The 27231-nt window shown below is 42.9% G+C and overlaps 1 protein-coding gene across 4 annotated transcripts in view; it reads right to left on the bottom strand.

The window, feature by feature from the left end:
* The window catches only part of CHD8 (chromodomain helicase DNA binding protein 8), a 74916-nt gene that overhangs the window by 26946 nt on the left and 20739 nt on the right, over window positions 1–27231 (bottom strand). For 3 of the 4 annotated variants that reach the window (XM_084767329.1, XM_084767331.1, XM_084767330.1), the window contains exons 2-12: window positions 24335–25394; window positions 22772–23143; window positions 20066–20451; window positions 18792–18906; window positions 7292–7474; window positions 7054–7122; window positions 6247–6302; window positions 5579–5696; window positions 4250–4333; window positions 2184–2321; window positions 57–178 (exon numbers count right to left, since the gene is read on the bottom strand). In XM_084767329.1, the coding sequence (XP_084623455.1) occupies window positions 57–178; window positions 2184–2321; window positions 4250–4333; window positions 5579–5696; window positions 6247–6302; window positions 7054–7122; window positions 7292–7474; window positions 18792–18906; window positions 20066–20451; window positions 22772–23143; window positions 24335–25177 (2486 nt within the window). In that variant the 5' untranslated portion in view covers window positions 25178–25394. The remainder of the gene's footprint in view (window positions 1–56; window positions 179–2183; window positions 2322–4249; window positions 4334–5578; window positions 5697–6246; window positions 6303–7053; window positions 7123–7291; window positions 7475–18791; window positions 18907–20065; window positions 20452–22771; window positions 23144–24334; window positions 25395–27231) is intronic. The other variant, XM_084767332.1, reaches the window with a different exon arrangement.

Genomic DNA, 27231 nt, shown 5'->3' with positions numbered 1-27231 from the left:
TCTAAAAGTAATTCTCAGATTAAGCCTCCATATTGTAAGTTCACTTTCTTCCTTACCTGTTATACCAATTAAAGAGGAGCCAGTTGACTCCTTCTAACTGATATTCCCGTAACTGATTTCTGTTTTTATATTCGTGTGACAACTCCAATTTCTTCCAGGCACTTGCCTGTGGACGATTCTAAAAAGTAAAAAGTTTGAATTAGTGGACCAGGGAAACTAATAAAATAACTAATTCTTGTAGTTTAACCCAATAAAAAACATTGTTTGATCCAGCTGTGGTGGCACATGCCTTTGATCCCAGCACTCCTGAGGCAGAGGCAGGCGGATCTCTGTGAGTTGGGGGCCAGCCTAGTCTACAAAGAGAATTCCAGGACAGTCAGGGCTACACTATCTCAAAAAACCAAGGGGGTGGGGGGGCGGAGAGTGAAGAACACTGGCTGCTCTTCCAGAGGTCCTAAGTTCAAGTCTAACATCCACATGGCAGCTCACAAGCCACGGGATTCACTGCCTTCTTCTGGTATGTAGACAAAATACCCACACACATAAAACAACAATACAAAAAGAGAGAAATTCAGAACGACATCCTTAAAGAAAATTGGTGATGGGCTGAAGAGATGGCTCAGTGGTTAAGAGCACTGGCTGCTCTTCCAGAGGTCCTGAGTTCAATTCCCAGCACCCATCTATTATGTGACCTGATGCCCTGTTTTGGCACGCAGGTGTACATGCAGATAGAGCACTCATATACCTTAAATAAAGGGAGAAAATTGGGTACAGTGATGCATGCCTGTTATCCCAGCCCTCACGGGGCTGAGGCAGAAGGAACCCTGGGTTTCTAAGCCTATTAGAATTTTTTCATGCCTTTGTGCCAGGTATGGTGGCACACACCTTTAATCCCAGCACTCAGGAGGCAGGTAGATCTGAGTTCTAGGACAGCCAGGGCTACATAGGGAAGTCCTGTCTCAAAAACCCAACCAACCAACCAACCAAATAAAAAAAGACTCTTTTTGTTTTGTTTTGTGGGATGGTATCTACCTCGCTACCTTGTTCAGGCTGACCCTATACTTTAATACTCCTAGGACAATATCTCAAGTAGCTAAAAGACAAAGATATGCTACAGTGCCTAAATCTAGACAGTGATGGCATCACAAAGTACAACCTGACTGTAGCACAGACAATTATGTATGACCTAGCATACTGGTCTCCTTCTTCTATCTGTTTGAACCTCTCTACAAGTGATGTCTAGTAATAGAACTTTTATAATAATAATAATAATAATAATAATAATAATAATAATAATAATAATAATAATAATAATAAAAAAAAATACATACATACACCTGTAATCCCAGCATTCAGGAGGCAGAGGCAAGTGGATCTCTGTGAGTTCAAGGTTGGCCTGGTCTATACAGAGAGGCCCTGTCTTAAATTACCACATAAATAAATGAATGAATAGAAAAAAATTTTTTGAAAAGACTCTTGTTTTTTGAGGGGATAGTATATCTCTCATTATCTTGCCCAGGCTGACCTTGAACTTTCAATACTCCTACCTCAATGATTCAAGCGGCTAGCAAACTCTTTTAATCCTAGTACTCAGGAGGCAGAGACAGGAAGAACTTTGTAAATTCAAGGGCAGCCTGGTCTATACAGAGAGATCCTGTCTTAAAAAACAAAACAAAAGCTGGGCGTGGTGGTACACGCCTTTAATCCCAGCACTCAGGAGACAGAGGCAGGCCAGCCTGGTCTACAAAGTCCAGGACAGCCAACTACCCAGAGAAACCCTGACTCAAAAAACAAAAAACAAAGAATAAATAAAATAATCAACCAACCAACCAACCAACCAAAAATAAAAAAAATTAAAAAAAAAAAAAATCAACCAACCAAACCCCAGAGAAATGTATACACGACTGGTATCTGATTAAGAAATGTATTATTTACCTTTTAGACAAACTCTGAAATAGTTACAAATAAACTAAAATGAAGGAATGTTAATTTGACTTAAAATAAGATACACGACCAAACATGTATTAATAATTTTTGCTTTAGAGATGGGTACATTATGCTATGTAGTTAACACTTCCATAGTAGAAAGCTACGCCAGCAAAAGCTTCCCACTCAGGCTGACCTGAGCAGGAAGCCCGACAGGCCTCTGCACTACATTTACTTCTAAGTCCAAGTGTACCTACCACCCTCTTGAGTTCTGGATGTCTTGACTGGATCCGTTTAAACTCCCGAATCTTGCCCTCATCAACATCCTCTTTTAGCTCCCATGTGCTATCCTCATAGGGCAGAGAGCACCATTTCACCAGGTAGTAAATGACAGGCTAGGAGAAGGGAAAGGCAAAACAGCAGTGATTAAAGGCTAAGAACCTGACTCTAATACCAATGCATCAGCTCTGCACGTGCTAAAGCACTAGGCTCGATCCACCAACCACAGGCTCGAGGAAGAAATTCTGTGTTTATACACTACGGGAGGCACTTGGGTGTGTGTGTGTGTGTGTGTGTGTGTGTGTGTGTGTGTGTGTGTGTGTGTGTGTGTGTGTGTGTGTGTGTGTGTGTGTGTGTGTGTGTTTGTGTGTGTTGTGTGTGTGTAATAACACTCCTATTTTTACAATTCAAGATAGTCACTGCTGGGCTGGAGTACTGGAGTATGTTGATGCTCTTGGTTTGATCCAGGTACCACAAAAATAAAATAAAAAAGATAACCATTCACTCCTGCAATAGCATTTTCAATATTGGCTTAGATAAAGCAAGTACATTGAGAAAGAGTGGGCATGCCCAGGTGTGATGGCCCATGCCTTTAATCCCAGCACTCGGAGAGGCAGAGGCAGGAGGATCTGAGAATTCCAGGCCAGCCTGGTCTACAAAGCGAGTCCAGGACAGCCAGGGCTACACAGAAAAACCCTGTCTCAAAAATGATCCAATGCTTCTTTCCTAACTGCAGTGACTTGAGTTACTCCTTATCTAAAACCCGTTGCATGAGCCACATATTTCCAGCATATTGACTTGTTTTTTTTAAAGAACATACTTATTTCCATTGTTAGCTAACACAAAATAGATAAAAAGCAATCCTGTTTTGGAGAGGAGGAAATAGACACACAGAATATTACTGTCAAGTCTTGGGAACATTAACTGTAATAACAAAACAACAAAATATTTTTAGCACCATGGGAGTCGCACATTTCACAGCGCGTCAACATAAGACCAGTTACTTTTGGAAGGTTAGGTATGGTAACAGGAAGCGTAAGATTGCCAAGGCAGGAAGGGCTGAGAATGATGACAACTTACGGGCAGCCACCTTCCTAATGATCTGCCTATTCTCCAGGCACTCGCAGACTCACATAGCACCACGCACCCTCAGGAGAATATGCATTATATATGTTATCCTTGCTAGAGTCTGAAGACATTAACTATTAATAGGCCCAGTGTATCTAAGGTCCTGTCTGAGTTATTCTTCAGCCTGAGAAAACAAGGTGAAACTGCCATGTGACAGAAGGAAGACTGAGTCACAGGTCTTGTTGGGGTGACCTGTGGGGTAAGCCGCATAGCTAGTAAGCCCAGCTTACACCCTAGCCCTGAAGGCTAAATACGGCTCTACTCTTCTCTCAGTCACCGTCACAAGCCATAACAACTTTGCGATGCTAAGGCAGCAACGGCTTGAAACAGAAAGTGAAGCTTTTGTTGTCTATATGTAATTTAAGACAAGGGTGAGCTCATTTTTGGCTGGGATCTAGTGTGACTCTTTGGAAAGTCAAACAGGAAATCTATAGAACTTCAAGTATTTGAGGATGAGCAGAATATGTTCCCCAATCTGTAGAAGTAATATTACATTGATTCCCAAACCAGTTTGTAAAAGAAAAATCCCCAGAAAAGCAACTTGATAATAATTATCTTGTAGCCTCAGCCTAAACTTAAATAATAGGAACTGTGGGTAGGGACACCAAAATAACAAACCCTGAACCAAAGCTAGACAGCTGTGCGGTGTTCAGACTCACTGATTTGGGAAGGAGGGCCCAGGTGAAGAGCTCCTCTGTACTTGCCAATGCAGCTCTGAGACGCCTGGAGCCAGTACATCCAGCTCTGCTCTACTTCTCTGCCTTCCCACTATGATTCTAAGACTCCCACAAAAGAAATTCAGAAATACCTTTTTAGTCCAAGAGATTTTTTCATCCACATCTGAAAAATAAAGGATTGGCAAGCAAACCAGAAGAAATCTGCAGAGGCCTTTCATGTTTCTCCATTCCCAACTCACCTCACCATTATCTTTGTCAACACTGTGAGACTCGTCCAATATCCTATCCACCTCTACATAGTCTGGATTGAAGGGCTCTTCATCCTATGTGAGGTAAGAAACCAAACAATATAGGAAAATCACTGTCCAGCAAAGTTCTTTATCTTTCCAAGGTTGAAAAAAAATTTTTTTTGTATTGTCATAGCATTAAAATCTGTAAACCTCTTTTTCACCTGTTACCAGAGATAGTCTTTTTTCCCTAACAGATGCTGCTGTCTCCACACAGACTCTGGATTTCCTCTGGTCTTTTTAGTATTTTCTATCTGTTGAACCAGTGCCCAGAACATACAAACTTGCTTTCTTATGTTTCATAAAGCAGGAAAACACCTCTTTCTGACTCTGTGTCCCCTCAAAACTGTTTTCTGCTCTGCTCTCTCAGTGTTTCACACAGATGCCGCCTCCATTTCATCTCTTTTTGCTCTCCCTTTTGCTGATAACTATAATTCACAGTCAAAGTCACAGAGGCTTCTAAATTGTTAAATATAATGGACACATTTCTTTGCTTATGTAGTTTAATGTTTAATTGTAGTAACCCTAGATATAAGAATGTAAAGTTCCTTTATTATTGTTTCTACCAATACTAGATTAGTAATTTGATCTTAAAGGTTTTCTCAGACTCAGACACAAGTTCAGTTGATATGCAGAAAGCCCTGGGTTACCCCTCTCCTCCCCCACCCCCCAGCACATACAGAGTATGTGTGGTGGTGGATGCCTCAGACCCTGGCACTCAGAGGTAAAGGCAACACTGGAGGACAGAGGATCAGAAGTTTAAGGTCTTAGTGAGTCAGCCTGAGCTACATGAGATTGTCTCACAAAAACCAAATCAACCCAACAAAAATGGCTTCTCTTAGTGAGGGAGTTATTTGTATCTGAAGAGTCTATTGAGAGCCACAGACCAGCACTAGAAGAAGAGAACCCGCTGAGGATCAGGCTCCTGAAAATACCCCACCCACACCGACCTACAACTATCTTACAGTCCTGAACTTCACAGCTAATCAACAGACCACAATTAAACCTGGGAAAACAAAAGCAAGGCACCAGTTAAGTAATTAAAATTAACACTCTAAACCACGCATGTATTTGGAGAGGCTGACAGCCTGTTAATTAATTTGTGCTGGGAAAAGAAAGAGAAGGCCACGTGATGGTTCAGCTCTGTGATGCCAACACCTGAGAGGTAAAGGCAGGAAGGTAAATCTTGAGGACAGCATGGATTATACAGCGAGACCCTGCTGTCTCATCAACAACAACAACAAAAGGGAAAGAAATAACAGTCAATGCTATGTTAATTACCTCATGGAAGAAGTGTCTCATCTGAGCCATTTTGGTTTTGAACCGCTTTAATTTCTGATGGATCCTCTTATCCTTCTCCAGCTGGGAGATAGTTGCCCATTCACAGTGCAGATAGGAGCTACAGGAGGCGGAAACAGGCAGTCATGCAGTGAGAATGGGAACCGGGCACTCCAACACTGGGGTTCTCGGGACTAGCCAGCAACAGGGGGACAAAGGTGCGCATTAGCAGGAGACAAGGTCAGTGTTCCTTGAATGTGCACACAAACCACCTGTTCTGGGGTACACCTAGACACCCACATTTCTAACCCGCACCCTGGTAATGGTAACTCTGTTGATTCACAAGCCACAGTTCAGAGCAACAAGGCCTTAACTAAGGCAGAAAAGAAGACAATGGATTTGATCAGAACCGGCTCTCACTCTCCAAAGAAATAGTCAATTCAATTTCTGAAATTTTCTGACTAGCCTTTGAGAAAAGTTTAAAAAAGAAGTAGTGTTGTGGGGAGCAGCAGTCTCCAGGGGAGCCCCTCCCACAGCCCATGAGTTAAGGGGAGCAGCGGTCTCCAGGGGAGCCCCTCCCTCAGCCCATGAGTTAAGGGGAGCAGCAGTCTCCAGAATAAGCCTTTCATAGCCTCTTGCTTTAGGGGCGCAGCTGTGTGCACGTAACTTACTAGTTCTTGTACTTGACAAAGAACTCCTCAGCCTCAGTGTATTGTCCAGAAGGAAGCTAAGAAGAAACACAGAAATTAGTTATACATTTATCAAAGACAGATTTTTTACATTTATTTATTTATCATGTATACAATGTTCTGCCTACATGTGTGCCTGAACACCAGAAGAGGACACCAGGTCTTATCATAGATGGTTGTGAGCCACCATGTGGTTTCAGGAATTGAACTCAGGACCTTCGGAAGAGCAGCTAGTGCTCCTAACCTTGAGCCGCCTCTCCATCCCAAAGACAGATCTTTGAATTTCACCCACATATGGCAAAACTTCAATCTAATAGTTCATCGGTCAAGGAACTAAGCTAGCACTTCATGTCTAAGAGATGAAAAGGTAAGCTTTCAGGCATTATAAACAAAGCAGTGAAAGAAGCGATGGTAAGACACTTTTCTAGCTAGCTTTCATATCCAATCTCTCTTTTTTAGGGGTGGTGGGTGTTTCAAGACTGAGTTTCCTGTGTAGTCCTACTGGAACTCACTCATTAAACCTGGCTGGCCTTTTTGTCAGAGATTCACCTGTCTCTGTCGCCTAAAGGTGTCTAGCACCTCCGACTGGCTCTTGTACCATCTTTTACAACTATACCCTAGCAATGTGTTCTGTCATTAAAATGTACTCATTAAATAAAACTTATAAACTGGAGATGTAGCTCAGTATTAGAGAATCCCCATCATAGAAAATTAGTAATTGTTTCAAAGTGAAAACTATCTATGACCTCAGCATTAATGATGCTATGAATGACACTCGAGAGGCCTCACCTCTTTCTTCACAACTCGCATGGAAAGCACTTTGTCCACAATAGCCGCATCTTCTTCACTGGGATTCTCCTGCAGCAAAAGATGCTGTCAGTCAGCTAATGGCTCAAAGAACACAACTGGGTGTGGTAGTTCACACCTGTAATCCCTGCACTCCAGAGGCTGAGCAGAGGCAAAAGGATTGCTGTCTGATCTGAAGAACAAGACCCTACAAACTCTCAAATGGCTAACGTTAGCTTACCACAAAGAACTGCATGGAAGGCAGAGTCTCGCCATCAGGGTCCTGCACTGGTTCTGGGAGGATAGGCTCGGGTTTTATTGGACCAGTTACATCAACCTCCTCCTCTTCTTCATCATCTGTTATCTTTATATCCAGGTCTTCTGTGTATTTTTTTCGTTTAACTTGGCGGTTTGAACGTCTCTTCTGTAGAGGAAACAGTGAACTGCTCAGAACTCTTAAGGTGAGAGCTTTGTTTTGAGACAGTGACTTAATCTGTGTTCTAGGCAAGCTGACCTCTGTCTCCACATACTGGTGCTGCTCTGTCCACACGACCTAGGATATGCCTATGCTAATAGATGTGGACTTTATTCCAACATTCTCATGAGAACATAACTAAACAATGCTAACGAGCTTGTTCCCCTATGACAGAGTTATGTCTGCACAGACTTCGCATGATTGTTTTACCAACAGCCAGGGACCCATGGAGATACCCTGTGGGCCCCTGGTAAGAGGCTCAAAAAATTCAAGTAAGACTCTAGCCACAAGGCACTGCATACTGGCACATTTCTGTCTACGCTAAAGACGTAGTTTTCTTCGTTTCTTCTGTCTTACTCCCTTACTGTTGCTGTAGTGCATGTGTGAGTCCAGGCATCAGGACAGCATTTGGAGGGTCTATCTCCTTCCACCATGGGTTCAGGCATGAAGCTCAGGTAGTCAGGCCTGCATGGCAAACTCTTCTCCTCTAGGAACCATTTCATTGGCTCTTGATGCTTTGACAAGATAATAATTTCATAGGTACTATTCTGTAACTTTTTAAGTTAACCCAACTTTTTTCTTTTTCTATTTCTTAACTTTTTGGTTTTGTTTATTTGTTATTTTGAAGCCAGGTCTCTCTCTACGTGGTCCTAGCTGTCCTAAAACTCACTCTGTAGACCAAGATTACCGGCAAGTGCCATCATGCCTTTAAGTTTAGTTAACAATATTTCTTTGAGGTAGTTTTCTTTCTTTTCTTTTTCCCTTTGGTTTTTCAAGACAGGGTTTCTCTGTGTAGCCTTGGCTCTCCTGGACTCTCAGTGTAGACCAGGCTGGCCTGGAACTCATTGGGATCCACCTGCCTCTGCCTCCCAAGTGCTGGGATTAAAGGCGTGTGCCACCACGCCCAGCCCTGAGACAGTTTTCTTAATATATTTTAGGTCAGCCAGGCATAGTGGTGCACGCCTTTAATCCCAGACTAGGGAGACAGAGGCAAGTGGATCTCTGAGTTCAAAGCCTCCTGAATAAGACATCTCAAAACAACAGTAAACACATTTACGCACATCTGATCATAGTGAGTTCCAGGACAGCCAGGGCTACACAGAGAAATTCTTCCTCAAAAACAATATATATTTATATCATGTTTATAATCTGTATTTGTATATTTATAATGTATAACATAATATATACTATATCATTTTCACATATATATATTTAAGTCTTTTATTCTTTCAAGAGGCTAAATACATCATTTTAAAAGTATTTTAATACTTGTAGCTCTTGATTAAAAAAATGGGGAAAGAGAAATTTTTCAACATGATATATCACTAGAAAATGAAAAAGAGTCAAAGACAGAAATACTGAACTTGATCCAAGTTGTGCAACACAAAACTAATTTGTAAAAGTCTACATTCTTAGGGATTGAGAGACAGCCCAACGGTAGGGTGCTTGCCTAACATACACACAGTCTTGGGTACAGTCCCTCAGCACAGCAAATACATAAATAAATGAGTTAGTTATAACAGTCCTATTCAGAGTAGGACAAAATACAATGAAGACAGATATCATATATAAAATTAAAGATTATCTAGACAATTAAATCTCAAGATAGAAAACCACTCATATAAAGAAATATAAGAGATGTTATAGGTTAAAAAGACAAACCTTGGTAAATGGGTATATAAATTTAATTGAAGAACATTTTAAATTAGACGAGCTGGTCCTAAATTACAAAGAAATAAATAGCTACGCTGAAAAAAGAAATCAAGAAAAAAAAAATCTAATTTACAAAAGCCTTAAAGAGGGTGAAGAATCTCTAAAATGAACACATTAAACACAGAAGAAATGACATAATACTGAAAGCGGGCAATCCTGCATGACACATAACTGAAAGAAAACTAAACTAGAAGGGAAGGTTTCCTGTGCTTGTGGATTTGAAGAACTAATGCTACAAAGACAACTACACCTTCAAAAGTACTCTACGGCCTCAATATAATCCCCATCAAAATTACCACAATATATTTTCAGCAATAGAAAAACAAACTTAAAATTAACATGGAAGCACAAAAGACCACAAGGATCTAAAATAACTGAGCCAAAGAACAATGCTAGAGTTATCACAAATTATACCACAAGGTCACAGCAACAAAACCAGCACAGTGCCTAGATATCTACACCAATAAGACAGAATTTAGAGCTTCCTTAAATGAAAAGCTTCGGCACAGCAAAAGAAATGATTACCATGGTGAAAAGAAAAACCCACAGAGTGGAAAAAATATTACTTATTGCACACAGGACAAGGAATAGTATCTACATAAAGACCTTATGGTCAGTGGGTAAAGGTGTGTTAGCAAGCCTGACAAACTGAGTTCAACCTTTGAAGCCTCATGGTGGAAGGACAGAGCCACTCTCTGTAAGTTATTCTTTGGTCTCCATGTGTGCACCTTAGTATGTTGGTCCTATAACATACAATGACAGACCCAAATAAATAAATGTAAAATATTTACTTAAAGAATTCAAAAACAAACAAACAAACAAACACCCCAAACACACCCAAACAACAAATAGCAAATGAGTTAAAGAGACAGCTCTCAAAAGAATTGGAAATGGCCACTAAATTTTTGAAGACTGGTAGTTTAAGATTAGCCTGGCGGGGAAGTAAGATACCTCACTGAGTAAAGGCAACAGACACTACTCCTGAGGGCCGCCTGAGTTTGATCCCTGAGTCCCACATAGTGGGACAAGAGAGCTGACTCTTGGAAGCTGTCTCTCTGACTGCCACCCGCCTTCTTTTTAAAGTTAAAAAAAAAAAAAAGACTATTCTGGGCTACACAGACAGGGTCTTAAAAAGACTGCTAACAACAATGTTCAGCATCCTTAGCCATCAGATAAATACAAATAAAAATTATATCAAGATTCCATTTCAGTCCCGTCACAGGCAAGACTACAAGTGTGAGCAAGGTGGTGGGTAAAAGGAGGCATTAGGTATCACTGCAAGGAGTTTTTATAAGTCCAGCCACAAGGAAATCAGTGTGGTGGTTCCTCAAACACTCAAAGTAAAACCATCACCTGGTTGAGTCACATCACTCCTGGGTATCTTCCAGAAGGAAGCTAATCAGCAGACCACAGGACACCTGCAGCACTGTGTTTACTGTGACATTACTCACAACAGCCAGGTCATGGAATTGTGCCATGAGCTGAGGATTACAGATAAAGAAAATGTGTGTATACACACCACAGAGTTTCTCAGCCACAGTAAAGAATGAAATTATGCCACCTGCAGGAAATGGAAGGAATTGGAGACCACTGCGTCAACTAAAATAAGCCAGACCAAGAAAGAGAAATATAGCATATTTTCTCTCATATGCAGAATCTAGACTCAATAATATATGCACATAAGACATGAGAGTAGAGTTGGGTGTAATGGGTGATGGTGCACCCTATAATCTCAGCAGCTGTTTGTCAGGGGCAGGTGAGTGAGGAGTTCAAAGCCAGCCTCACTAATGAGACCCTGTTTCAAGAAATTAAAAACAAAACAAAATGAAGAAGAGACTAGCTGAAAGGGAAGGAAACAAGAGAGTAACGGAGAGTTGTTATGGCTAACACTTATTCAACTTAGAATCACCTAGGCGTCACATCCAGAGCACTTCCGTGAGGACCTTTCTAGAGAGGCTCAACTCAGAAGGGAAATCTATCCTGAATGGCACCGTCCCTGTAGACCTGGGCCTAAGCCTCAATAAGGTGGAAAAAGAAGAAAGTTAAGTGCCCTCACTCATCTCTCTGTGTCCTGACTGCAGGCAAAATGTGGCCCAGCCGAGTGACACCCCCCAGCAGCGCTAGAGCTGGCTCTTCGCACTGTGTCTCCTCCATGATGGACTACACCTCAAACCTCCACACAACAAGCGCTTCCTCCTTGACCTGCATTTGTCTAACTCTATTGTAGCAAGAGTGGGTAATGCAAGGACTCTGAGCAAAGCATGCAGTATGCTTATCTGTAATCATTTTTTTTATTTTTAAGATTTAAAAAAACATTTATGCCTATGACTGTTTTGCTTGTGTATTTGTGCACTATGTGTGTGCAGTGTCCTCAGAGGCCGGAAGAGGACATCTGCCACCTGTGTGCTGGGCACTGAACTGGGGCTCCTGGAACAACAGCCAGTGCTGTTACCTGTGGAGCCATCCCTCCAGTCCCTAAACTGAGTTTTGCTGTTTTTCTCCCCTTCCCACACCTAGCAGACTGGGAACATTTCAGAACATTTCAATATTTTAAACACGGACTAGGAATACGTTTGAGTGGAAATATTTGTCCAACATGCTCAAGACCCTGAATTTCATGCCTAAAACAGAAGGAAGAAGGGGAAAAAACATTCAAGAAATCAGACATGCTTGGCATGATCTCAGTGGAGAAAAGTTTGGCTTTATCCTGTGTCAGCAAATACACTTCAAAATACTGTTTTAGATCTTAGCACATGTACACAAATCTCTGTAGTACTAATTGTAGCGAAATACCAGAAACAACTTAAGTGACCACAGACAGGGGTGCTAGTTATAACAGTCATGTCATATCCTTGAAATCAGGTAGCACAGTTACTGAACAGATGAGTTTAGGCTATAACAACGGAAATCCTTATTATGAGTAAGAGCATCAAATGGCACATCATTTGGAAAACAGGCAGGTTTTATCCAGCTTACCCTAAAATCTTAATTTAATTTCTATGGATTTAGCCAAAAGACATGAAAATCTGTGCAAAGAATACTTTGTAGTAAGATTTTTTTCATTTTGCCCTAGTTGATAAGTCACAAACCATATAGCTCAAATGTCCATCAACAGAGAGATGGATATATAAATTATACTCATTTATATTTATTTAAATCAAATATACTCAAGAGAAATAAAATAATAATTGATACATTCATATTGACAATTTCAAAACATGTGAAAGAAATTAGACCCCAGGTCAACCCCCAAGACCATTGGAAAAAAAAAAAAAATAAGCAAGCCAGACCCAGACACTGGCAGAAGGCTTGTTAGAAGTTCAAGACCTTGAGGAAAGCTAGGGCTATCTGGTGAGCTGAGGGTAGTGTGGACTGCAGTCCAACAGTGACCAGGCCACAGAGGTAACATACATGGGGCTCTCTGGGTCTCTTCATGTACTCTCTATCACCTAGGGACTTAGTCAACAAAAAGGCCACCACATGAAGGCTATCTATCCACTTTGCCTAAAGAACTGTGAACCACTGGGCAGTGGTGGTGCACGCTTTTAATCCCAGCACTTGGGAGGGAGAGGCAGGTGGATCTGAGTTTGAAGGCAGCTGGGTCCAGGATGGCCAGGGTTACATAGAGAAATCCTGTCTTACGGGGAAAAACAAACACCAATTAAGCAAACCATGAACATACCTGTAACACATGGCAGAATGTTATCGAAAACAGAAAATTGACACAGGTGTATTTTATTCTACATTGCTAAGGAAAGTCTTGTTATGTATAAAAGATTGTAGATACTCCCAACTTTTTACCTTTTGTCTTATTGGCTTTTATAATTACTGTAGTATTCTTTTCTTTTTTTCAAGACAGGGTTTCTCTGTGTAGCCTCGGCTGTCCTGGGCTCACTTTGTAGACCAGGCTGGCCTCGAACTCACAGCGATCCACCTGCCTCTACCTCCCAAGTGCTGGGATTAAAGGCGTGCGCCACCACACCTGGCTATTACTATAGTATTCTTTTCTTTTCCTTTCTTTCTTTCTTCCTTCCTTCCTTTCTTTCTTTTTCCCTCGAGACAGGGTTTCACTCTGTAGCCTTGGCTGTCCTAGACTCATTTTGTAGATCAGGCTGGCCTCGAACTCACAGCCATCCACCTGCCTCTACCTGCTGAGTGCTGGGATTAAAGGCGTGTGCCACCATGCCTGGCTACTGTGCTATTCTTATGGTAACATTTGTACATTAATTAACAAAGAGACAGGATCTCACTATTTATTCATTTGTTTGTTTTGAGTCAAGGTCTCTTTGTGTAGCTTTCGCTGGCCTAGAACTCACTATGTCAGCCAAACTGGTCGTGTGCTCACAGAGATCTGTCTGCCTATACCTCTGCCTTCTTGGTACTGGGATTAAAGACACATGCCACCACACCAGGATTAAAAAACAAAAAAAGTTAAAACAAACAATAAAAAAAAAGGTTACTTGGATTTACTTTAAAATAAACCAGAAAGGGGCAATGGCTATCTCTAGGTAAAACTTAAGTAGGAGAATAGTAATATGGGACTTCACTAAACCTTTGTGTATATTTGAAAATTTTAATAATTAAAAAAAAAAAGTAGCACAGGAAGTATTAACTAGAAGTAGCATGCCATAAATAATGGATATTTCTGGAAGGGTGTCAACGCACCCCTGCTCACCCAAATTAGCAAACAAAACTGGTTCTTGGAAAGATCTGAAGAACTGGGGTCTGGAACATGACCTTTTTATTTGGTTGGGTTTTGGGGGGGCACTATATAGTATACATTACTATAACTAGGCATCTCTCACTTTCTTCCACTTTTCCTCATTTATCGAAACAAATGTAGCTCTGGTAACTATGAATTTAGAGACGGCTTACCTCTCATCCCAGTGCTATAATTATGCGTTTGCACCCCTATACCTTACCTTACCTTTACTTTATTTATTTTTTGGTTTCTCTGTGTAATAGCCCTGGCTATCCTGGATTCAGTTTGTGTATACCTAGGCTGGCCTCTAACTCAGAGATCCACCTGCCTCTGCCTCCTGAGTGCTGGGATTAAAGGCATGTGGCACCACACCTGTCCTTTTATTTTTTACACACCATGTCTCACAATGAATCTGAAGTTAATGCATTTCTCTAGTTTTACTGGGCAATGAGCTTTAGAAACCTGTCTGCCTCCATGTGCCACACCCAGCCTTTTATATAGTTTGGGGGAATCTGCACGCAGGTTCTTATGCTTTGGGGCATGGCAAGCAATTTACCAGTGAGTTAGCTCCCAGTCCCTTGCTTTGCGTTTTTGGTAAAAGGTCTCACTCGGTATCTCAGGTTATCCTTGAGCTCACAGCAGTCAGTCTACCTCAGTTCCCCGTGTATTGTGAACTACTTCGCTTGGCTTGGAACAGAATTTCAGATTACAATTTAGTACTGTTACACTTTTTCTCGGATTTCCTTAAACTTTCTAGAAGTTCGATAAAGGGTTTTCTATCATCCAGGTCCCAATTATATATATGTGAGTATACAGATATGTAATTTTCTTTTTGAAACGAGGTGTCATTTATCCCTAACTAGCCTCAAATTTTTTTTTTCCCAAGACAGGGTTTCTCTGTGTAGCCTTGGCTGTCCTAGACTTGCTTTGTAGACCAGGCTGGCCTCGAACTCACAGTGATCTGCCTGGCTCTGCCTCCCGAGTGCTGGGATTAAAGGCCTGCGCCACCATGCCCGGCTTAGCCTCAAATTCTTTAAGTCTGAAGAACAGCTGTGACCTTCTGATCCTTCTGCGGCTACCTCACAAGTGCTGGGATTTTAAGTGTGTGCCACCATGCAGAGGACGCAACTACCTGTACGTGCAAGAAAAGCACTCTACCAACGGAGCCACTGGAAGAATAACATGGCTAACGGCAATGTAGTAAACAATGGAAAAGCACCACAGTCCCAAAGGATGAAAGAATACAACAGTTTTGATTCATTTATCTTAATTAAAGTCAATTCTTCAAAGCCTGTCAGTTAGGACTGGCTCCTTTCCCCTTTTATGTTGCTCTTTCCTTCCTTTTCCTTCTCCTTCCACTTCCTCTCACGCCCTTCCTTCTTCCCTTGCCACTTTCTTTCCCTTTTTAAGTTACTTTCCTTAGTATTTTACACAGTTTGGCCCCTGGATTCAGATCTTACAGACATACGGCATCGTTCTTGGCTTGGCTTTTTGTAAGAAAGGAACCCCATCACCCAGTATGCACAGGCAGGAAGACGGCCTCAAGTCTGAGTTCAGTCTAGGATACATAGTGTTTTACCAACCAGCCAAGTAAACTAAAATCTGGACACAGAGATACCAGCCAGGGTCATGGACTAGTAGAAAAGGATGCCGTGAGGGTCCAGCGAGACAAAAACAGGCCTCAGGAAATACGAAGCACAAGTCTAGTTCTTGGGTCTCTAGGCTTGCCAACTACAGAAGGAAGTACACACCTGCCTGCGCACAATGGTACACAGCGTAATCCAGCCGCTCAGGTGGAAAGAAGAGCAAGTTTGAAATCAGTAGAGCCAAATGTCCCAAGACTATCCCATAAATGAAGCAAGGGGCTGGGACACCTCAGGGGTGGAGTCCTTGCCTGGCATGCACAAGGCCCCAGACTCAACCCCCAACTTCAAAGTCACATACAAAAAAACAAAACAACAACAAAACGTCGAGCCGCCTAATCTGTGGTACCATCTAAAATTTTACTCGTTCTTTATATTATGAAAGTTTGCCTTCAGCTTGTCTTTCATTTTAACATACATTTTAAGAATTCTTCAAAATTTTCATATATGCACACAAAGCATTTTAATGCTCCAGCGTTATTATTTAATCTTGCCTATGTAACAAATACAGTACTTTCATTATATGTTCTTGATTTTATTAGGCAAGACAGGGTCTCTTTCTCTCTCTTTTTTGAGACAGGGTCTCTATGTAGCCTTGGCTGTCCTGGACTTGCTTTATAGACCAGGCTGGCCTTGAACTCACAGTGATCCACCTGCCTCTGCCTCCCAAGTGCTGGGATTAAAGGTGTGCACCACACTGGCCAGCTGAGACAGGGTCTCTTTATGTAGACCAGGCTATCCAAAAACTAAAACTATGTAAACCAGGTTGGCCTCAAACTCAAAAATTCATCTGCCTCTGAGTCCTAGACTGCAGGCGGGCAAAGGGCAGAGGTGGAGGGACCACAGTAGATGAATGGGCCACATGGGAGAAATGATCTGAGCAAGAACCTGTAAGCCTAATAACACATATTATTTTTGTTGAATGAAAATTAAGTTGGTATGGACAAGCCTGGTGACTATGTTTACATCCTGAATTATGTTAATAAGATCTATACACGTAATATAATATGCATGTAAATGTATTATGTGCTATAATACTGCATGGGACATGCTGCTTGGTTTTCATTATATGTTCATATCATGAGCTATGGGTATGGAGTCAAGGCCCCACGTTGAGTACTATTTTTATAAATGTTTATGTTTAATCCTAGTAAATCCTACTTAGCATGTAAATGTGTCTTCATTTTACAAGTGAAGAAACTAGGCAACAATAGGTTAAGTAACTTCCTTATAGTGATAAGGTTAATAATGGTAGAATTAGAATGAGACCATGTAAGTGCAACTATGCTTATTTCTGGAACATTTTTGCCACTGCATATGTAATTTTTAATTATCAAATGCCAATTTTCCATTTATGACTTTTTAATTTTTTAAAAAGATTTATTTAATTTAGCGGCTGGAGAGATGGCTGGGTGTTAACTGGTTGCTCTTCTAGAGGACCTGGGTTCAATCTCTAGCACTCAGCCAGCTGTAACTCTAGTCTTAGGGAATACAACACCTCTTCTGGCTTCCACCGGCACTACATACATGTGTACAGGTATACAAGCAGCCCAAACACATGTACACATAAAAATAGATAATGATAATAATAGTAACAACAACAACAACAATAATAATAAACAATAAACAGATTTACTTGCATTTTGTGTGTTATGCATATGTACCATGTGGATGCCTGGTGACCTTGGAGGCCAGAAGGCACTGGTAACCTTAGCCCTCAGGATGCTAAGGCAGAAGGATCCTGAATTTGAGGCCAGCATGGTCAATAAAGCAAGACTCTTGTCTAATAGCAAAACAAAGAGTCTCAAAAAGAAAGCTTGGCGTGATGGCGTAAGCCTGTAAACCCAGTATTGAGAAGGCTGGGGCAGGAAAACCGTGTGAGTGTAAAGCCAACCAGGAGAGTGGGTCAGCCTAGCACTCAAGGAGGAGGCAGAGCAGTGGTTCACATTCAGCTCAGCATCATTCAGAGTCAAGACCAGGCTAGGAGATTTAAGACCCTATCCCAAAGCCCAAAAAGAAAGGAGGGAGGGAAGGGGGTGGGCAGGAGAGAGAGACGGGGGGGGGGGGGGGGGGGGGTAGGGGGGGGTGTGAAAGAGAGAGAGAAAGAGGGAGAGAGACGGACAGACAGAAAGGGGGGGGAGGAAGGGAAAGGGAGGGAGGCATGGGCTAGGGCTTCCTGTAGGAGCGCCTGCTGCCCTTGTAAGCATGAGGACCTGCACTCAAGCCCTCGCATCCACGTCAAAGACTGGCTGTGGCAGAGGGCTTGCTGGGCACCAACCAGGCTCCAGGTTCAGTAAGAGCCTCTGTCAAGGGAAAGGGCAGACAGAGGTAGAGAAGGACACTTTAACATCCTCCTATACTCACTTTCAACATATACTATGTGTATCCATACATACAAAGCCACAAAATAAAAATAAATTAACAAAAAAAATAGAAAAGGGGCTAGAGAGACCACTCAGAAGTTAAGAGTACTAGCTGCTCCTCCAGAGGACCCGTAGTGAATTCCTAGCACTATACATGGTGGTTCACTCTCAACTCCCAACCGCAGGGGATCCAACTTCCTTTTCTGACATCCAATGGTACTAGGCATGCCCATGACACACATATATACATGCAAACACCCATACACATAAAATAATAACGTGCCTTTAAACTTAAGAGAGACTCTGTTCATTTAGTATAAACTTCCACTTATTGACGTTGAATTCAGACTAGCTTAGTTACATTAATAAGCAGCAGTCCCTGGAGAACAGGCACTACTGAGACCCCAGGACCTCACAATAAACAAGTGCTCGACAATGCTACCAGTTTTAATCAGCACATTTTAGTTCTTTCTGTGGCTATAAATTGTACCCACAGACAGCACTGTCAGGCAGCAAATGAGGCCTGGAGGCTGGGGTCTGGTCTAGCTTTCCATCTCTTCTATGCCTCTCATCTTCAAAGGTGGAAAGAAAAACAACCTAAACTCTGTCCCTAACCACCTAGAGTTTTCATCAGAAATCTTAAGCACAGAAAAGGTCAACACAGGGGACAGCTGAGCAGCTCTCCAAGAAGGAGCGGGGTCAGCCGTCACAGCGTCTGCACTGATTCATAGGCTTACACGGTTGGCTCAGTTCCGCAAACACAGACATTTTCATAGGGACTGTTTTCACCCCAGGTGGCAGAGCCAGGAGGCTTACACTCTGCTAAGTCTTTAAGGTCCCTTTACCTGGATGCTGCTCTCCTCATCCTCCCGCGGTGACTGTGCAGGCATGACTTCCACATCAGAGTTGTCGGATGATGTGTTACGTTTTCTCTTCTTGCCAACTACAGGAGTAATGGTGCTAAAAAAGGAAAAACCATGTTCATTTTCAATGAAAGCAAGAACACTTTATGAGTAAGAAAGCATTATTAATCCAAACTGTCATATACTAAACTTCCAGAAGAAATATTTGGGTGTAAGAGAAAACAAACAAACCTTGGCTCTCCAGCCTGCAGTACAAATACTGCAGAGTACAGTGTCTGAAGAAGACAGCACTTGGGTTTGTAAGGGTGACCCTGTCCTGACAAACACTTTGCTGAGGACCAAATAACAGAGATCAAACTTATTTTTTTTTAACCTTTTTAAAAAGATGCATTTACTTAGTGTGGAAAGTGTTCTGCCTACATATATGTAGGGGTACCAGCTGTACGCCTGGTAACTGCAGACATGAGAAGAAGGTATCAGATCCCTTGACGGGAATTACAAAGACTTGTAAAGCTGCCTTGAGGTGCTGAGAACTGAACCCTGGCCATCTGCAATAGCTGTAGCACTCTTCACTGCTGAGCCATCACTCCAGCCTTCCAAAACTTGCTCTTCTATAAAGTGGTAAAAGCTATACAGCTACAGAGCTTGAAGAACACACAGAGAGTAGAAGTTAGTAAGAAAGTAACTACAAGAAATAAAAGAAAAAGAACACAAGATTGCAACAAGAGCCATAAGAAAAGGCAAGGGTGGTAGCAGATGCCTGTAATCTCAGCACTCAGGAAGCAGAGGCAGGTGGATCTCTGAGTTCCAGGCCAGCCTGGTCTACAAAGTGAGTCCAGAACAGCCAGAGCTATGCAGAGAAACCCTGTCTAGAAAAAGAAAAATAAAAAAATAAAAAAACAAGAAACAAACAGAAAGAACTATAGGAAGCCATACTCCCTCAAGGTCTAAGGTTGACAGTGACTGAGGTTTAGGAGTGAGCCAGCAGCTCTCTTAAGAGTGAGTAGTAGAGGCACTGAGAAATCTCTTCGACACGACAGTGATAAAAATGTCAGCATGCACAAAGTCCTATCCAAACAACTTATCTGTCCTGTCCCTTAGGGTTCTCTTGAAAATATACCTATTTAAACATTTCTGCTAAACATGTGAGCATTAGGACAGAGAAGCGAAAGGTCTTATCTTCTAGGACAGGCCCCACGGTGGCTGCTGCACACGGGACGGGTCTCCAGCCCCCACAGGGCAGCAGGAGCACTCACTTTAGCTTACTCTTGCCCTTTGTTTTGGAGGCAGCAGAAGTTTTGCTCTTCTTAGGCTTCTCCTCCTTCAGCCTTTCTCCGCCGCTCTTCTTCCTGCGCTTCTTCTCACCTTCCTCCTCTGGCCGGACACTGGGCAACTCATCCTCATTCAGGACCCGAGGGATGTTCTGCTCACCCCTGGCCCGGGCCCTGGCAATGGCTTCTGCCACAATCCGATTTGCTTTCTCTTGCTTTTTCTGGTGCTCAAGCCTGCGGTTCTCCTCCATTCCAGTCTTCCCCCCAGTATGAGGAGCACAGCTTGCTGGTGATGACAGGGCTGCCACTTCACTGGCACTTAGAACTTTAACCACGGATAGGCCAGAAGAGGCTCCCTGAGAAGAACCAGCCTGGAGAAACAAAGACATTACAGGTTCAACATGTTTGCAACTTAAATGGCCTAAACTTGTCAGTCCAGCACTTGGGAGACAGAGAGAAGAGAACTGACTGCCCAGTAGCTCAAGGTCATGGTGGCCTACGTAGTTTAAGTTTCAGGCCAGCAAAGGGTTACATAGTGAGACCCTGACTACCCACACACACCATAAAACAACACAAAACTATACTCAAAGTTAAGACTCACTCAACCTAGATACATCTGGAAAAAAACAAAACAAAAGAAAAGCTGGGTGCAGTGGCACACGCCTTTAATCCTAGCACTCAGGAGGCAGAGGCAGGCGGATTGTTGTGAGTTCAAGGCCAGACTGGTCTATAAAGTGAGTCCAGGATGGTCAAGATAACATAGAAAAACTCTGTCGGGAAAAACAAAACAAAACAAAAAAACAAAAACAAACAAACAAAAAAGAAGAAAAAAAAAAAATTTGGTTTCTGATGAGAAGAAAAAAATTCTAGAAAATTAAACTTTATTCTTTTGCCATGGTTTCATATTCACTATTTTAAAAAATGTACAACTTACACAACTAACACTTATCTTTGCCCTAAATATTCAAAAGTTTGATTCATTTCCTTGGCTTAGATTTTATCACCCTGGCATGTGTGTGAATAAGTGTGTAGGTGTGCGTGTGTAGACATATGCACACGAGTGCAGAGTGCAGAGGTGTGTGTGTGTACAGAGCCAGAGTCGCTGTAACTCCTACAGCTGGGGCTACAGCCGTCTGATGTGGGTCCTGGGGACTGAACCCAGGTCCTCCGAAAGAGCAGGGAGTGCTCTTAATCACGTAGTCATCTCTCCAGCCCCATTAACTGTTTGTCCTTCAAATGAAACACAATTTCATTAAAACAATTAGTGTGTTTGTGGCATAAGCCAGGAGCAGGATGTGTGTTCTCTATTTACTTCCCTGATGAATTCCCACAAGACATCGAGCATCCCACTAAAGCTGGAACTAAGCTGGTGACTGAGTCCCAGAGACCCTCTCTTTTGTCCCCTTACAAAACTGGAGTTGCATGTTTATGTATCTGCCATACCCACCTCTTCTTTTCTTTTTTAATTTTTCCAAGATAGGGATTTTCTGTAAAGCCCTGGCTGTCCTGGAACTCTGTCTGTAGAACAGAACTCCGCCTGCCTCTGCCTCCTGCGTGCTGGGACTAAGGGCCTGGCTCACACACTTCTAATGCAGACGCCAGGCATTTGAATTCTCATGCTCATGCTTGCAGTGTGCATAGTGCCAACTCCTCAACCCCATCTTTAAATATTTATTTTGTGTGTGCTTTACATTTGTGTACATGTTTGGGGTACGTAAGTGTACATGGGGGAACCAAGAGACAACTTTCCCTCAATTTCCTCATTCATTCATTTACAAAGATATGTTCTCAGACAGAGGTAGGCTAATCTCTGAGTTCGAGGCTAGCCTTGTCAACAGAGTGAGTCCAGGGAAGCCAGGGCTACACAGAACAACCCTCTGTCAAACAGAACAAAACAAAAAGATACATTTCCCCAAAAAGATATGTAGTCCTAACTGGCCTAAAGCACAGTATTTTAGACCAAGCTGGCTTTGAACTCTCAGAGATCCACCTGCCTCTGCCTTCTAGGTGCTGGGACTAAAGGCGTGAGTCAGCACACTTACGACAGGGTCGCACTGAACTAAGGGGGCACTGCTTAGGGCTGGCCTGTCTCCAACTCCATAGCACTGGGATCACAGGCTTGGGATCCAAACTCAGATCTGCACACTTGTGCAGAAGACATTTTACCAACTGAACCATCAACTGGGTCGAGGTAATTTCAAATCATTCTTTTCTTAAATGGTTTATCTATTTATTTATTTATTTGAGACAGGGTTTGTCTATTATGTAGCTCTGGCTGTCCTGGAACTCATTATAAAGATCAGGCTAGCCTCACACTGAGAGATGCCTCTGCCTTCCCTCTGAGGGATATGATTAAGGGACAGTGCTATCATGCCTGGCTGGTTTTGTTTGTTTTTTGTTTTGAGAGGGGAAATAGTCTTGCAGTACAGCCCAGGCCCAGTTCCCCAACCCACCCCATAATGTTATAATAAAGAAAAGACTATGAACAGTTTAAAGACAAATATATTACAGAAATCATCCCCTCAAACTCAACAATAATTCTTAATTTTTGTATGACTTAATCAAAACAAGGTTTCCATGTGTGAAAATTTACACCTCAGTTCCAAGGTATAAACTAGAACTTCCCACAGTCGAGGCAGTGACAAGAGACTAAGGGGGTGTTTCCTTGTTTTCTCATTTCAAGTCACTCACCTGTGGCTGCAGCACCATCTTGAGTGGTACAGAGAGCCTTTGGCCTGGGTTTTGTCCTGGTCCCATTATCTGAGCCTGCTGCACAGAGGACAGGGTCAATGGCTGGGCTGAGGGGGGTGGCTGTGGCTGTGGCTGTGATGATGGGGGCTGTGGTACAATCTGGATTTTCTGCTGTGGCTGCTGCACCTGCAGTTGAATAGTTACTACTTTGGCAGGCTGCCCCTGGGCATTCTTGGCTTGAGTCAAGGCTGCCAGCTGGTTGCCCTGTAACACTATCTTGCCTGGTAGACTCCCTAGCACAACATGCCGATGTCCTTGGGGACCTCCGGACTGTGGCTGTTGGAGGACCAAGGTGATGCGTTTCGATTCACCCTACAATGAAAAGGGAAATCACAGAAGAGGAACATTTTAAAACACTATATACAGGAATATTTATACCAGCTTGAATCATAAAACTGAGTGTCAGAAAGTTTACTTTTGCTTCCCCCTCAATGTCTCTATAGCATCTTTTCTGTAATACCTCAGCCCAGTGAGTATGAAGCTCATCATACACACAGACACACAGACACATACACACACACACACATGCAAGCATGCATGTGCACCCCTCCACCCCCACACAACTTTTGATAGCTATCTAAGGCAGTCGTTTTAGTAGTTGGAAATTAGGACAAAAATTCACAGAGTAAAAGGAAACATGCCTCCACATCAGTTCCATTAGCCTTAATACCTACAACTGCTCCCAACTCTTCTGGTCCGTTATTCAGAGCTCTACCTTTATATGACAGACATTAGTGAGAGGATAAGAGTATTAGTGACAAGAGAAGGGGGTACTGGCACATGTCTGTAATCCCAGCATCAGGAGGCTGAGAGGAGGAGTCCAAGTTTGAGGACAGCAACCAGAAACCCTACAACTGGTGTGACAGCACACCTCTAATCCCAGCAGTAAGAAGGCAGAAGAAAGTCAACCAATCTCAGGTTTCCAGGCCAGTCTTCCTTGGCAATACAGAATTCCAGGCCAGCCTAGGCTACACAGCAAGAATCTGTCTCCGTAAGTAAATAAGTAGAGCACTTATAAGTATTGCAAATATATGTTCCCAGAACATCCTCTATTTTAAGGCAACTTAAACGTTTACTGTGAATTTTTAGTTAATGTCCATATCTCGCTGCAGACTGAGCTCTGTAAGTGGACACTGTCCATTGTATTCAGCACCAGGTAGGTACAGCGCAGCACGTGATAAGAGCAGAGAGGCACATTAACATTAACTATCCCCACCTTAGCTGCTAGACAAAAGCTCACTGGTGGAAAGCAAAGACAGAAGAGCGCGGTGGTTAGTGCCTGTAATTCCATGCCTGGAGACTAAAGCAGGGAGATCGTCATGAGCTGAGAACAGGCCCAGCTACAAACTGACTTCGTCCCAAACATCTCACACTCTGCAAGACAGATCTAAACAGACTTTGCTACAGGCAGGTCTTATATGGCTGTGCTCTCTCTCCCCCCACCCACACTGTGCTGGGTCCTCTATGGAACCACACGTCCACTCCCCCTTCCACTCAAGTCACCTGGGCAGGTGTAGAAGTCAGTGTAACTGCAGGCTTCAGTGGGGGCCCTGGAGCCCCAGCGTTTCCTGCAGGAGCCGAACCCTTAACTGGCTGGAGGACTAGCTGCTTTACTGGTCGGCTCGGCTGGACGATGCGCTGAACAGCAGCCTGGTTCCCAGGGACCTTGGTGGCCAACACTGTATTACCAGAGACAATGGAAACACCTGGTCGGAGGGGTGTGCCAGTTAGCACTTTGGTAAAAGTGACTTTTCCACCATTGGCTGTGCCAGCCACTAGGGGCTGAGCTGTACTGGTGATACCTTGGGCCTGAATTTGCGCCACATGGGCACCCGTGACTGAGGAGTTTGGTGGGGCTTTAAGGATAACAATCTTCGGGGCTGACTGAGATGGTTGGCCTCCAGTATTACTTGGGGAGACAGCTGTGGCAGAGACACCCATGAAAGGATTCCCTTGGCTCAGGATCTCCTGGCCTTTGGAGACCTGCAAAAGCCCTGATGTTGGCGCTGATGTCTGCAAGACAGGTTGGGCTGGCTGCTCCTGGCTGGCGGGCTGAGTGGGATAATCATGCAAGGTTAAGGACTCGGGAGCTGGAGCTGTGGATTCTTTGGGAAGTTCAGCGGGAGCCGTTTCCTCTGGCTGGGGAACCAGGTTACTTGCTGATGGATTCCCCACAACACCACCTCCACTGTCTTGGTTCATCTGATCCAAGGAGTCCAGAGAGCTTGGCAGTCCAAGTGCTTCTTCAATGGGGTCTTGAGTGACCTGATTAAAGCTGTCATCAGTCAGAGAGTCCAGGCCGAATAAATTTGGGTCATCAAATAGATCCATGATGGGGTCCGCCATCTTGGTAAAGTAATGAAGGGTATTTGCTGAAGGTCTGGGGAGGGAAGGGGAGGGGGGGAACTAATTCTCCCCTCCCCTTCCCTGTTAAGAAAAAAAAATGTACACAATGGATGAAGACTAGTCTTCAAGTGAAGAGACAAGAAACAAGTACATGTCAGATTGTCCTGACCTTCATGGCGCAAGACAGCTATGTCTTCAGAGGAAGAAGATGGAACTCCTGTGATAGAAAATAAATACAAATGAAAAATAATCAAAGCTGGTGATTTTTAATGAACAGTTCTAAGGCCCCATCTTAATATGCATTTTCATTAAAATAGTAAGGGGACAATATGAGTAACGCTGTAGATGAACACACAGTAAAAACAACACTCATATTTCTGTCTCAAAATGAAAAACTTAAGAAGAAATAAACCCCTTCTAGGCTCTTACATCTCCACACCTTGAAGTTTCTGTCTATCAAGAACATTGAGCTTGGTAGATGTAGTGGCACACACTCTGACCCCAGAACTTGGGAGGCAGAGGCAGTGGGGAATCTATGTGAGTTCCAGGCTAGACAGCCAGAGCTACAAAGTGAGGCACTGTCTCAAAAAGCCAAAGAAACAGCTCCCCAATCCTCTCCAAATTAAATTTATTTATGTCCATTTCTTTTTACAATTATCTTTTTAAGATAATGCTGAGGAGATTTATATTCACTCACTGTTAAACTGGTACAATCCTAAAATATAGCAAGAACATGTCTATAAAGTTTCTGGATGCTCTGTTGTAAATGCTCCTCTTGTTCTGGACTTATTCCTAGGACTGGTAAAAGTAAGCAGCACCAGTAACCAAGCTCATAACACAATGCAATCAGAGTCCAGTGTTATTTCCCCAACAGTATTCCACTAAACATTTATAGACAGCATTTTGTGCTAATGTCTTTTTCAATGCCTTTATTATATTTAAGATTAAAACTTTTTCTGCAAGAGACGCAGCATTTCAATTCTAATTTATATGCCCAACTCTTTTTTTCTTACTTATACATATCCCACATCCCTACTGGCGCAGCTTGCTTGCACTCTTGTGCCTACAATGCTGTAGCTATGTATAGAATATATAGACCCCCCCCCCCGCCTTTTTACCCCATTCCACATATCCCTTCTAGCAGGGGAAACATGCACCACAAAGCCCTTCTTTAAGCCAGCGGTCTGCGACAATGTGATCTTTAAATGCCCACAGCGTCGTATGTCACTGAAGTAAAAGCATTATGACCTGCAAAGAAAGTTCCTTATGCATACGCCGAGACAGCCCAAACCCTTCCTTATAGAAACCAGCTGTTTGTCTGACATGTGTGAGACAACTGCTGTATGAACAATGACGCATCTTAGGCAAGGTATATCGTCCAGAACATGGCATTGTGCGCCAGTCCCTGAGAGACAGACAGATCCTTGATGGTGACAACTGTCTTACTTCCTTTCCTGTGGAGCCCCAAGAAACCTGCAGGACAGCATACACAGGAGCCATCCAATGAACAGTTAATAATAATATTTGCTCATGTTACTGGAATAAACCATTTAGTCTTCACAAATATTGCACTGTATTCCTTGATACTAACATGAGGCCGTTTAAAAGCCTCCTATCTTGAAAAACTGCCCCATAAATGATGAGTTGATAAATTCCACATCTATAAATTCATGAACACACAACCACATGATACAAACACATGGAGAAGAGGTAAAGAGAAGAGACGGCTCAGAGAGCAGCACCCAGGTTCTCCAGCACCCACAGGAGACTCACAGCCATCTGTATGTGACTCCAGTCCGGGATATCCAATGTTCTCTTCTGGCCTTTGTGGGCATGAGGCATGTCCACAGTGCACAGACATACATGGAGACAAAATGCCCAATCACAGGAAATAAATAAATAAATGAAACCCATACATGCATACATACATGAAAAGATATTATTTCCTGGGTTAGAGAGCCACTGTGGGCGCTTCTACAGACTGGTGACCTGAGGTTAAGCCCGGAAGCCACAGGAAGGCAGAGGGCAAGAACTGAGTCTACAGGGCTGTCCTC

Source organism: Acomys minous (assembly GCF_964271855.1).
Source record: "Acomys minous genome assembly, chromosome: 18".
NCBI classification, from domain to species: domain Eukaryota; kingdom Metazoa; phylum Chordata; class Mammalia; order Rodentia; family Muridae; genus Acomys; species Acomys minous.
The sequence above is the reverse complement of the archived record's forward strand: the minus strand, read 5'-3'. Positions and strand labels throughout refer to the sequence as shown.